General features: G+C 37.5%; 1 protein-coding gene across 1 annotated transcript in view; it reads left to right on the top strand.

The window, feature by feature from the left end:
- GALNTL6 (polypeptide N-acetylgalactosaminyltransferase like 6) overlaps window positions 1-14,081 on the top strand; it is a 313,568-nt gene that overhangs the window by 283,002 nt on the left and 16,485 nt on the right. Inside the window, exon 8 of the mRNA XM_085311322.1 lies at window positions 7,665-7,886. Coding sequence (XP_085167448.1) covers window positions 7,665-7,886 — 222 coding nt within the window. The remainder of the gene's footprint in view (window positions 1-7,664; window positions 7,887-14,081) is intronic.

The following is a 14,081-nucleotide window of genomic DNA, read 5'->3' as shown; positions in this document are numbered from 1 at the left end:
GTGAGAAGCATTTCTCATATACCTCCAGGCATCTCTTTATTTGGTTGTTTTTTCACACAAATAAAAACTATTTCTGGAATGAAATGTGAGAGAGTTTAATCCTGGTTAAGTGAAAAGAACCAAGACAAGAAATCCAAGATGAGGGAAAGAATGGCAAACAGTAGCACTGCTTAATCATAAAGATAAAAGGAAATTGGGTAAGAAGGCAGAAAGGTGAAAAACCCCATTTAGACTTACCTGATGTGGACAATTTAAATATTCAGACCTGTATGTCACCAATCTATAAATAGTGTCCAGGAAAACACTCCTGTGGTTTCACTTTCATATGGGCATGTATGGAGACGAGAAATGGTTGTGTTCTGACACCTAAGGAAGGACGTTTGCATGAAGTGTAGGGTATTGTCTTTCTCTCTGTTAGTGCTGTGGAGTTTTGTAGGTTGTTGCCTCTGTCGTAGTAATCCATGCTCGTTGCACGGACTCCTCCGGTCAGACTTTGCTCCCCTCCTCTACAGTGATTTTTTTGTGACATTATGCTACCTGTTTTCCAGGGCAACATAAAGTATAGCTGCCTTGGCTGGATGGATTGCAATGCACTTCTTAAGTACTTTTTACGCAGGGCTGTATATTATTCATTCCAGCCAAATGAAATACAGCTGCTTCCAGAAGGAAACAGGGCACCTATTTTGTAGCAGCAACAACTCTGTGCTCAGTCAGACCCTCTCTTGTATTTCAGAACTGAAATACCTTTGCCAAGACCTGCAAAGAATCACTTAGATGTGCTGTGGTGATTCATATTTGATTGGTGTGATTGAATGTAATTTTAGATATTTTGGCCAAGAGAAGAAAAGACTATTTTTGTGACAAATGAGATTGCAGCAGCTAGGTGTGTGTCTGCTGATGACATCCAGCTTCCTGGAAAATGTTCAGATTAAACGTCCAACAACAGGAACTTGTTGCAGGATCCAAATATTCCTGTAGTTGTTTAATGTTGACAAAATCTGTGAACTGGGGTCAGGGTTTTCCTAATGCAAAGAGTGAGATATGTACATAAGAGGAAAGAACAAGTTATGCAGGTGAAGTGAAACAAATAATAAAACTATTGTACTGCTGTAGTGCCACTGGGTTAAAAAAAAATCTGCTTTATAATGTTTAGAGAAACTGAAAATAGACATTACATTTTTATGGTAATTTAACTATTGTATCTAGAATAACAGTTGGAAATAATGGAAAGGATAGAATTATGCAAGTTTCTAATATGGAATAGTATATAGCTAGGTATCTTTCATATAAATGCTATCATTCCTAGCCAGTGCACGAGCCACATTTCTAAAACAGGGAACTACTCTCTACCTGTTAGGGACCAGTCTAGTTAAAACTTTGCTTAGAGGGAATGTTTATGAATCTGTCTTTTTACATGTCCCTGTCTTAGTCCATTTTTTCTGTTCCCGTGGCCACCTTCTCAGTGGGCTTATTTGGATAATAGCACGTCTCTTGAACAGACAATCTCACTAAACATACTTAAGAAAGAGGGACAGTTACTTGATCAGAGATCAGTCTTCCCTACTCGCTGAAGAAAGTGAAGGGACAAAATGATCCATGAAAAAATAGCAAGTGGAGAAGTCCTCATTTATCTCTCTTTTTCTCCAGTCAAGAAAAAGTTGAATTGATTTCAACTCTTTTATTGAAGTCTGGATATTTCTAGGGAAGGTATTTGTGGCATTTTAACTTCCTGTCTTGCTAGGAATGTTGTTGAATGAAAGCACAAAACGAAGTCACAGTCTTAACTGTGGGAGTTCATACAAACTTGAAGCAAACTTGTCCAAAAGAATTTCCAGAGATCCTATTAAAGTTGTAGCAGTGTCACAAAAGTTGAATTGAGAATGCATGCATGGGGCAACTGATACAGCTGATGAGTCAGTCTTACTGAGGTTGCCATCATTTTTATATGGATCTCTCAGCTTCTTGGTGACAGCTGTCACAGCCTTCTATATAGAAATATGCATATATTGAAACCTCATTGGGTTTTATTCTTCATCATTCAGCAATTTTCATTGAATATGGCAAGTAGAGAGAACAAATTGTCATTGGTCTGTCATGGATAGGTCCTGAGAAACTCCTTGGATGTCCATCTGATGTCCCTGTGACCTCCTTGCATTGTGTGTCAATTCATGTATGTGAGTTCACTTGACTCATTAATATTGAATTATTCTTAATTTTATCTCTCCTATTTAATTTTTCTTTCTGTTTTTACTTTTTCTATTAAAAGTCCAGCTTTATGAATCTTGACACCTGAAACCTTGAGATGAGGATTAGCTTGACAACTGAGCCAAGCTGTAGCAGTTTTTCAGCTGTAGTCCAAAGACACTTATTTCATTTTGACTTTTTATATGCATTTAGATGGGACACTCAGACTGAAGTAAAAGCATCTGAGCCAATGTGATGTATGCCAAAGACACCCCAAAAATGATTCTTCTTATTTTGATAAAGGTATTCGATGCCATTTGAGAAAATGGCACTTAATGGGGCCTTCTTTAAAAGATTAAACAAAGAGTAACAGAAACAGAAATCTGAAAGATTAAAATCCAACTCTTATTTTAGTTTTTCTAAATTCTTTGTAGATTAGCTTCATTGGGAGATTTGATGGTGTAAGACATTCGCAAAATGCTGCCTAATCTGCTAGACTCTTAAAGTCCTTTAATCTCTCAGTTTCTGCAAAAGTATGCACACGTATATAGCAAAGTTGTAACAGAGTCAGCCTTTTTTAGCATTTTTTTACCTATTTTACCATTTGACCCAGTTAGGATTTTCATTCTCATACATATCTCACTTGTGGGGGCTTAATATGTTGACTTACTCGGAAGGTATCCAGCCTTGCATGAGGCTTGGGCATGGAGGAAGTGACAGTCCTCCTTTCTCCACAACATAGAGCATTAACCCAGATTGTGGCAAGGGTAATTCCAGGAGACTTGTAAAGGGCTTGAAATTACATCTCTTATGCTTGTAAAGGGCTTGAAGTCACATCGCTTATGTTACAGTAAGCAACTCAATCAGTAGGCCATCAAGTGTTCAAAGATGAGCGTTCTCATTTACATTGTGTCCCTCTTACTGTTGGTCATAAGGTGAGTAAAAGACCAGAATCTCATTGACGTAGACAGCAGGGAAAAGTTACATTTCTAGGAGGTTCTTCACGTAATGCCAAGCTACTTTTCATGATAGACAGCCATAGAACTGAGATCTGCAACTTGCTGGAGCTTATTGCTCTTGAAAAGCATGTATTTTTGCTCCAGGAACATGCTAACTAAACATATTCTAAATATGTGTGAGATGTCTGCCGTTGTTTTACCGTGCAAGGTTGCAACTGATTAGCTTTCTGGAACGCAACTCTGCTTGATTGCATTCAGTTCAAGTGTGAGGATTAAATGCGATTTGAAGTTTTTCACTATTGGTCTGAACATGATTATGCTAAAAGGAAGTGTGGTAATTATTAAGGCAATGTATAAGCCTGTGTAGTGATAATAAGGTTAATAAAACCATGATAATTTAGGTCAACAAACCTCATTTAGATTGAAATGCGTGGAAGGTGAGTACTTATTGGTAACTGACAGCTTCAGAGAGAGCTGCCTACTAATCCTCAACAGAGTTTCGTATAATCATGTTCATAAACAATTTGGAGATTTAGAGCGAGCCAATCAGGAGTCTGTGTTGTTAAAAGGAAAAGTTAAAATTCAAAGGGCTGCTTCACAGAGGCTCAGCTTATGACAGCAATATAAAAATATACTAAACATATATAGACTGTTTAAGAGTTGTGACAAGACCTTGGAAGATTTTTAGGATATGACAGAGAATGTTTTTGGCAGAACTGAGGAACAAAGTTTTAAACATATTTGGCTAATGAGTTTGGGCTGATGCTTGGGGAATGATTGGGGAGGACTGTACTTTTTTTTGTAAATGCAATGTTTTGAAGGGTTTCCACCAGAAAAACAGTGATAGAGGACTTATTGGAAACCAGAGAGCTTTTAAGTGGTGAATGAGAATTTTGAACTAATGACCAGATGCAACAATATGAAGTATTTCTATTGGACTCTTGTTTTATTCATTTATTTATTCTAATCATCTAAGGAGGAATACTTTTTTTTGTTTTTTTTAAAGAATTGGCAAAATAAGTAAAGGGAAAACTCTAGCACAATCTGCTCAATATTAATGAAGTAATTCTCTGCTGGAGTTGCTTAAAATTTTTCATTCCTAAAAGAAATTATTTTACTGTATTTCTACTATATGGTTCTTTTTACTGTATCATTTTTTAGTATGAAAATAACACTATTAGATAAAGTGATTGCCAAGATAATATCACACTTACAGGCTTAAACTACTTTTTCGTTATAATAAATGAGGTATACAGCATATATGAATGGAAAATACACTAGAAAGATTACACCTGTGGTCACAATTTTGGCTTCTTGGTTTAATGCACTTAAATCATATTTTGGCCTTGTCTACAAAGTCTCATCATATCACGTAATGTTTTCACTTATCAGGGTATTTTTGCTTTATAGGATTTATGCCGGAAAGGTGAGATTGCCATGTAGATGTTGTTTCTGAATTTGATCTGGTTTTCTTTGTCCTGCCCTGTTCCTTTATTCTTGAATTCTAATTTCATGTGAAGTGAAGTAATGTAGGTTTTCATTAAATTACGATAAAGATCAACCTTACGCAGGGTGTTAGTCATTTTGGAATGGGGACATAAGTGTTATTATTTTAATTGTACTTGCTTTTTCCTTGCAGATTGTAATGTATTTGCTTCATAGAAGCAAAGTGTATAGTAACGTATCTTGCAGTGGCAGCTGAATGTACTCTGTTTGTTCTGTATCTTGTTGTCTTTGTATTCAGATAAGACTTATTAGTTCAGAGACATTTAGTTTGCACAGATTAATAAAGTTCAGGAAAGGAATTTTCAAATGAATCTTGAAAGCAATCAAAGTAAGAATCAGGCTTACTTGCATGGAGAGAGTGTTCTAAGAAACCTTACCTTGTGTTGCTGATAATCAGATGTGTATTGTCCTGTAGCTTACTACAGAGCAAATCCAACATTTTGCAGTTAGTGTTGTATAAAAAGAATATTACAAAACTTGATGATCTTGTTTTTACAAACAAAGCAGTAAGAATCCCCTAGTGTCTCAATGTCATCCAGTGAGGTGTTGCTTTGTTGGTGGGATAAGAGGTTATTGGGCAGCTGGAGAAGTGCAGAATAGACTAAGCCTGTACTCAACTATGACATCTGCATATAAATTTATGTGAATTAAGTCGCAGGAGGAATTTTAAAAGCAAACAAAAATACAGAAAAGTTTGCCTTCTATTTAGGCTGCATGACCAAAAGGAGCAATAAAATATATGTTTTGGGTGTTATCTATCTAGGATTCTTCCTTAAAAGTCTTTTTATTTTATCCTTTGGAAATTAAGTTATTAATTATAATTTGAGTAAATCCTACACAGGCAAATGAATAATTCTATTTGGCAGTAAAATGACAACAAAATAAATTTTATGTGAGATATAAGTCAGAACTGGGATCCATGGATTAGAAATAGTCTTATATAATCTGTTTGGGATAAATGCAGAAAGCCACAAGTTGCATATCTGTCCCATGAATTGCTCTGCCTCGGGTCAGCTCCACTTCAGAATTGCATAGCCATACTATGTTTTTGTTAGTGCAGACTTGCTGCTATGCTAAGCTTCCAGTCCAAAGCTAGTGCAAAACCAGCTATGGGATCGGACAGAGCAAGCTCATGACTGCCTGCCCCCTGACATGTACGTATAATCTCTTACCTAAATTTTGGGTAGACATTGTGTGATGTTATCATGGGAGAGAGCAAGATATTCCTAAAGAAAACTGAGACAAGAGCAAGGAGTGAACTTGAAGAAGACAGGTTAGCCAAGACTGGAGAAGGTTCAGAAATGTAAAAAATCTAGGTGAATCAGCAGTGTGATGGCAGCCGAATTTCAGATGCCTTTCGAATGCAAAGTGAAGTAGATCAGAAGGAATAGTTTGAACTGCTCATACACATTAGTAGGTTCTGAAATAGCAGGAAAGGACATAGGTGTCACTGTGAGTAGCTGAAAGAAAATTTCTGTTCAACATCCGTCATTAGTCAAAAACCCATGTAAAGATGCATAAAGAACAGGAAGGAAAATATGTTCAACAGACAGAAGGCCCTGTCTTACATTATCAGCAGGAAAGCAGGATATTGATACTCTGTAGTGTTTGTTCAACACTGTAATGGTGGTAGTGTATACTTACCAGTGTTTTTCTATAGTTTACAATTGAAAAAATACAGCACAGGCATCAACAACAGTGAATCAAAATAGTATTTTATTTTAAAAGCAATAAACTATAATACATCAATACAATATATGATTATCTAAAGATATGTAGATTTAATGGTCTCCTGAATTTATATAAAGAAGAAGAAGAAGAAGGTAGATCTTCTTCTGTTCTTATAAATCAATAATTCTATTATTATAAATCAATGAAAATATTAAAGGTTTCAAATGAATCCATACAAGTTGGGGAAAAAAAAGGAAGAGTGTAACTGAGAATCATTTCTTGATTTTGAGAATTAAAAGAAATAGTTTTATAGTTCTTTTTATGCAACGTAAGAAGAAGAAAGCTCACAAAGTGAGCATGAAGCTCTAGTATCTCGTACACAGGTCTTGCTAACCTCTCTGTCAGTTGCATTGGCATAGCTGGAAAGGCAAAACTGGGTATGACAAACCTAGAAGCCTTCGCTAAGGCCAAGGGAGAATGAAATGTGAAAGCGTCTAGAAAAAGTTGCAAGACTTTCATTTTAGTAGTTTTTATTTTGACAGAATTCTCATATGGTTAGGTTTTGTCATTGGAGAACAGGAGACAAGTTCACCCTCTTCTGTCCACCTTTAGCTTTGCTGGATTGACTGCCTTAAGAAGAAACATTATGGCTTGGTTGCTCAGTTTCTAATCTGTAGTTTATCATACTGTGCAAGCTTTTCACAGTATTATTAGCTACAGGCGTTTGCAGCACATACACATGATATGTCAGAATTCCTCTTGCATGCTGAATATGTTAATAATGCCTAGATAGTTGTGGTTAGCTACAGAGGAAAATCAAACACATCTACCAAGACGGTCTTTGTGGATGTGGCTTGTGAAAGATCAAGAATATCCTGGAAGTCCAAAGAAAATACATGTTATGAAAGTGAGGTTGTGTACATCATTTAAAGGTTAAAAACCAAACCCAAACCTCCAATCTCAAACTTAATTAAATCAAAAACATGTGGAAAACAGTAGTCTAACAGCTAATAAAAACCAAACCAAAAAACAAACCTGAGAACATCAGAGTAATAGTCTAGCTGAAATAATTATCCAAAAATTTACTGTATCTGATTAATTAAACCTCCACTTACCAAATGCATCAGAGCACTAAAAACCACAAGCTGTACAAAATCATCAGTCTAATTCTGTCATGCTCCTCAGTTGCAAAAGGGTTTACATTTAATTCAAACATCAGAGTTCACAAGCAGCTCAGCTTACAATTTGTGTGAGCTATTGAGATTTTTTTTAATTCTTCATATTAGAAATATCATTCAGCCAAAGCACGGAAAAATTAATGATTGCTTTTTTTCTGCTGCACAGAACCTGAAGCGTGTGGCAGAGACATGGATGGATGAGTTTGCAGAATACATTTACCAGAGACGGCCCGAGTACAGGCATCTTTCAACTGGTGATATCTCTGCCCAGAAGGAACTTCGCAAGCACCTTAAATGCAAAGACTTCAAGTGGTTCATGGCTGCAGTGGCTTGGGATGTGCCTAAATATTACCCTCCTGTGGAGCCTCCACCTGCTGCCTGGGGTGAGGTGAGGAATTTACAAATTAGATCAAGTTTAAATAAGTCTAATGTTTTGTATTACAGAAAATTAAAGTTATGGAATTAGATTTGGATCTTCTGACAACTAGTGTTATTAGGGGAGTTCGTAGTGATTGGAACAATCCCAAGAACAACCATTAAAATAAGAAACTGCCATGTCTTAGGATTACTGCTGTACCTTACATAATTCATTACAATATTGTGTGTACATATGCGCGCACAATGAGGATAAGAACACAGAAGAGGGTATGTATCAGCAATTATTGCATGTTACAAGATGATTTTAAGTGCTGAGAATCTCATTAACAAAAAGGAGGCCTGAAGTCAATACATCTTTTTTGCATAATCTACTTACATATCTCCTTGTGTTCTTACAAATACAATTCACAAGTGCTAGTAGCTATTGCAGGGGTAGGTGGTGTTAAGTTTGGTCAGTTTTGCTCAGACATGCATGTATGACAAGCAGAATCTGGATACTTTTCTTTAAAAAAGGCTGCTCTGTGTTTGGTAGGTGCTGCCGTAGCTGAGTACCAATAGTAGCTAAATGTAATTTCTCTTTTGGGGGGCGTGGGGAGGGAGGTGCAGGGAAAGGGAGGCAAATCTCTGAGTCTCATTTGAGAGCAGGAGGTCAGCACACGGGCTGCTGGAACACTCCTCAGGTAGTGGAAAATGTTCCGCATTCAGACTTACCTGAAGAGCAGAGCAGTAGCACACCGTATTGTATTTTGTTTTGAGTAGAAGTAATGAAAACACAAAAGGTGTAGAGATATGACATATTATATAGGCATGCTGAAAAATCATAGTGACTTTTAACTACAGTTGTTTGATTCTATCTTAAAGGTGGCAAGTAGAGCTTTTTTCTCTTGATTCATTACAATTTATGAAGAAGGCTTTGCTTCTTCAGTGTATATTGCTGCTTTTAAAAAATCCCTAGGAATAGCTGTACTGTCAGTTCTGATCTTCTCTGATTTTATTGGAGATGTTCCTGGAGCTCTCAGACAATTAGTTTTCATACTTGAAACCAAAGAATGAAGTAGAAATTTTAACCAGAACTTTTGGTAAGACCCCTCAGACCTCTGAATATCCTTAGTAGTTAAGAAAGATTCATGCAGGGGATCTCTAGACGCTATGTGATACCTTTACTGTTTTGCAGCACTTCTTAGAAAAAGCAAATTACCTCATCGCCAGATTTTAAGTCACCTCTGGGGTAGCAGTCCTTGATTCCTCCTTGCACGCTACCAGCTATAGAAGTTAAATATTTATGTGCCTTGCTGTATGCCACTCCTTGGCAATGATGAATTTCCTTTGTTGTTAATGTTTCTTATATCTTTAATATTGCTGCCTATGCCCTATGGGAATTAATTTATACTAGGAGGTAACATAAATTTTTCTGCAGAAGTCAGACTGGATCAGGATTGTGTGACTGCTGCTGTGATCCTCCTTTCATCATCTTCTACACAGATACATGCCTATCCTCACAGGGCTCTGATCATGAGATATTTGACTGCTCTGGGCAACTGGACAATCCTTATCCAGGTTTACATGCAAGAGATTGAGACTCAGATGTTAATTATTTTCACAGAAATAGTAATATGCTCTCTGCATAAAAGTAAGGCTTTCTAAAAGTAAATCATGGATCATAGCAGTGGCCTCTAATTTGTGTGTTAAAAGGACTTAGTGAGTTCTTAGGAAGGAAGTGAAGACTAAAGGCTTTACACTTCCTTTAAAATTTATTCTCTCTAAAATAACAAGAAGTTTCAATCTCACTACTCTCTTTTTTCCTGAGACTCACATTCCTGTGAAGTTTTAATTCATTTGTTGGCACTTGCAAAGAACTTGAACGAACCTGAAAGTCAATGGCTGTCGTAATTAGAAACTGAAAGAGGAAAACAGACTGTGTGTCAATACTTTATGAGAATCAAGCAGCCCTAGAAACCTTGCTGACTATACCCATCAAGTCTGTGCCAAGACTGGCAGTCATTTAGTACCCCCTCTGCTTGCACTTGGAAAGCCTTTACATCTGCTTGTCTGTGCCAGACTGAGAAAGAATAAACAATGAGGGTACTCAGACAAATTTTGGCTCCAGTATCTTGATACCTAGAGCTAGGAAAAGTGTGTAGTGTAACACACCACACACTCCGTCCATTCAAAACTCCTTTCTTTTTGCAAACACCTTTACTTGAAACCTGTCTTCTGAATTTCTTGACAAAATCTATTCCTGATGGAAAAGAAGCAAATATGAAAAACAAACCCCAGCCTTCTTCAGTACAGTAGACATGGCCTTATATTTCCTTATATTCTGCTCTGCCTTTTAACGTCTGAAACTTGCAGTGAGACAAAGTAATGGTGAGTGGAGACAGATAAAGGTTAGTGAAACTATAATTTCCGTGTCTGAGTGAGATCACTGTACAGTTTCCTCTCTTAACATGGAAAAAATGAAAATTTTCTGTTAGTTTTTGTTCTTATCCCTACAAATATATTGGAAAATATGTTACCAGTTGAAAAAGAGTAACAGCCACCATCTCTTTCAGAGACACAATAATTTATTTGTAACATATATTTGAAATCCTGCTGAAGGAAGTTAAAACAATAGCTGGATTAGGTGAGATTTGGACAGAGAATGTTTTCATAGGAAGTACTCCTGAATCTACAAGTTGTGGCCCAGTGTGCATATATAGCGCTGATGTCACAGCCTCCAACAGTATCTTTGAAAACACATTTTACCAGAAACCAGTTGTATCATATCAGCTATCGTGATTTATTTCAGGCTTCATCAGTGCTATAGTCAAGGTCATATGAAAAAATTAATTTGTTTTCCGGAGTCAAAAGGGAAATATTTAGAGTTTGGCTTAGTTTCTTGTTGCAGGAACTTGTTCTTCAGTTAGTTATTGTTCAGGAAGTCACTCTTGTCACTGCAGCAATGCTAAGCTATTAGACTTGAAAATAACTCCTTCCTCAGTCTAGAACTCAGAACTCATGGATTTTATTGAATCGTTTTAGAGTAGCAACATGAAAATGTCACACATGAAAGATTCTTAAGTTAAATCAAATGGCACATTTGGAAAGGGATCAAAGCAGAAGAACTCACTAACTTTTCTTTCGATTACTTTCTTTTTTTACATGTCATTCTCATAACCTTAATGAATCAATCTGAGCACACCAAGTGTCACATGTATGTTGTACAAAAGCAATATAACCGGCTATTCCCCCGCCTGTGCAAACTGAGTGCTGCCCGATTTCAGTGTTGTCCAGATTATTTCATCAGCATCAGTATAATATTTAATAGCAATCCCTTGTTTCTTCAGTATCCAGTATCTGGCAGTGCTTGACTTAACTTCAACTTTTTATGGCTGTTTTTTCCATATTTTATCTATAGATTTTGATGGCCCTATGGTTATCTAAGAATATATTGCTTTACTAAGCAGCATAGTAAAACTGGCTTTAACTGCTGCTCAAACAGCAAACGAAAACATAAGCTGATGTTGCTAATGTCCTCGAAGAGCTACAACCGCCTTCTTATTTGAAACACTAAATCACACTGTATGGAAAGCGTTATGTAAGTTGGTAGCGCTAAGGTGCCTCTCAACTTTCTCTGTTGTGTAAGACAGCGTATGGACAGTCACAGTACCATCTTTGGACTCGTCCTTAAAACAGATGACTCTATTGAACATAAGGTTGTCTTTAGATTGCTACACTTCCCCACTTTTTTAGTTTTGGCAGAGATAATTTTGTGCAGTGATGTGCATGCAGTGCAGATCCTAGGACCCCAGGAGTGCTTCTCCCTCTTGGACTCATCAGGATGGTGTAAGTGTCTGTGGGTGACCTCGCAGCTCCCCTGCAGGCAGAGCAGGAGCTACTGGAGTCCAGACATCCCCCATGTTGTCATGAGCAAATCTTGCAAGAACTAGAAGCAGAGCCTCACTTCCCTGTGAGGGACATTAGTTTAGTTGTAGAATTATCAAAGATCAAAATTCTTCAGTATAGCCATTGGATCCTGGGAAGCTTTGATTTCCCTCTTGAAATTTCTTTTTCAGCCTAAAATAGATTGCCTTAAAAGATGAGGGAAAATTCACTTTGCTTTAAAAGAGTGTTTTAGGGGTTGTTTTCTTTTCCTTTCAACGTGGAGCATACGTGTGTGTCATTACATAGTTCCTGTCAATATGGCCCAAAATCATAAAATTCATCCTAGCCAGTTGTATCAATGGCCGTTAACTCTTTTTTCCTCAAAAGACCTTTGTTTTTTTTTTCTGACAAGATGATTACCAGGGTAATGAATACATCTATTGCTTTCCAATTCATGTGCTGTGCATAAGTACTAATGACAAATGCTATGTTTTTGGGAGGGTAAGGAGCAGACTGTCCATACTTGCATCTCCAACGGGGAGCAGATTAAATCATGTTGGTAGTAGCTTTCTGCAAAACTCCAGCATTAATTTATCATAAGGTCAAGTTATCTAGTAGATGACCTATTCTGCAGTATGTAAACACTAGTTGGGAAACCTTGTTCTCCCCTCTCCCAGATTAATTTGTAAGCACAGCTCCACTTCCCTGTTTTACTTCCTGCTGGAAATACATACATCAACGTGCTTGGTTGATGTTTAGAAAGTACTGCAAGGTTTATCTTTCTTCAGATTTCCTCTGAAACTAGAGATTATGGAATTCAGTTGATCTGTGCCTCAGCTGTGTTGCTGATGAATGCAGTATGTCTGTTTAGCTCTAGAAAGCTTTTAACATCAACCCAGTGTGGATGGACAAACCCAAAAAGCGGATACTGGAACCAAAGTGTATGTATACCTGAGGGCTGGATGTCAGGAAGCAGCTCAGACATATGTAGAAGAGGAAGGAAGTGGTGAATGAGGAGAGGAGCTGGTAGAGCAATCTTGATGTAGTGAGGAGAAATATATTGGGCCAGGGATGAAGGATGGGAGATAGTACAAGGGACAAAGAGAAAGGAGTTAAGAAATGCCCTGATACCTCAACATGTCTAAACCTCTGGTTTGTTTCTTTGCAAAACAAAACTCAACAAATATAACCCCCTCCAAAATACCAACAGATATAAATATGCCTGTATACGTATTATGCTTTTCTGGAGCACTGACTGAAGATGATGCTGCCCTCCCGTAGGTGTTGCATGCCTCATCTGCTGAACCAGCCAACTCCACTCAGTACTGTTAGTGGTAGTTCAAGCAGAGCTCTTGCCTGGCAGAGCACTTGCATGAACTAAGCTGCTTCTTTCTTAAGGCCTCACCTATTTTACCAAAAAATCTATTCAACTCTGGCTGACTAATGTAGAGAAAGCGAGCTGTAGTTTAACATGTGTTAACTGGTTTTGGTAAAACCCAAAGATTACTGTATTTTGGCTTACTCATTGGCTTTATGGCTTGCTGCCTTGTTTAATGCACAGAAGTCACATGTTACAACAGCAGAAATCTCACTTAGTTGACTTTTCTTTTTCCCATGTATCGGTGCAGCACTGAAAAGAGCCTAAATGTCCTTCTCTAACATCCCCAGTACAGAAGAGGGAGAAAATAAACCTAGAGTCTGTGTTCTCTATGCTTTTATGCCTCATCAGCTCTCCATAGCAATTATAGGGCCCATATTTGTGTCCCAAGGTGCATTAGGATGGCATTTCAGGAACTGAATATACAAAATGACATGCATACAGAGAGTGTCCCATGCTGTTTTCAGGCTGTGTTTAGTTCTAAAACAGCCTTTCAGATCACTTTTAGTCATCCTGGTTAGTCAACACAAACTCCTCAAAAACATGCTTTTCCCACACACTTACCTGTTTGTACACATGATAGCATTTCAGTTTGAACAAACAAGCTTTGTGTGTAGCAGCTCTTTTTTTTTTTCCTAGCTTTTTCTTTGCTAGCTGTAATTCATAACCTAAAAAATAGAAATCCATTGTGCCATGTGGCTGGAGACAAGGAAATCCAAATACATGAATGCATAAACCAAAATAAATGCTCTCTTTGCTGTGCTTCTGCTTTTCTTCCTTCTTATATGAAAGGATCTTAGGAAATATAGAGGCAATATGGTGCTGGTGTTCAGCAGAATGTTTCCTGTGGTTCTGGCAACAGCTTGATGGCTCAGTTCAATTTCTAGTGACTGCCAAGGCTACACAGAAATGCCAGAGAACAAAAGCACAGACTTGACTGAAATGCCTGTATTACAGAAAATG

Source organism: Rhea americana, unplaced genomic scaffold, assembly GCF_003343005.1.
Source record: "Rhea americana isolate MKP2758 unplaced genomic scaffold, rheAme1 scaffold_34, whole genome shotgun sequence".
In the NCBI taxonomy this organism is placed as follows: Eukaryota; Metazoa; Chordata; class Aves; order Rheiformes; family Rheidae; genus Rhea; species Rhea americana.
This window is presented reverse-complemented; position numbering and strand designations above follow the sequence as displayed.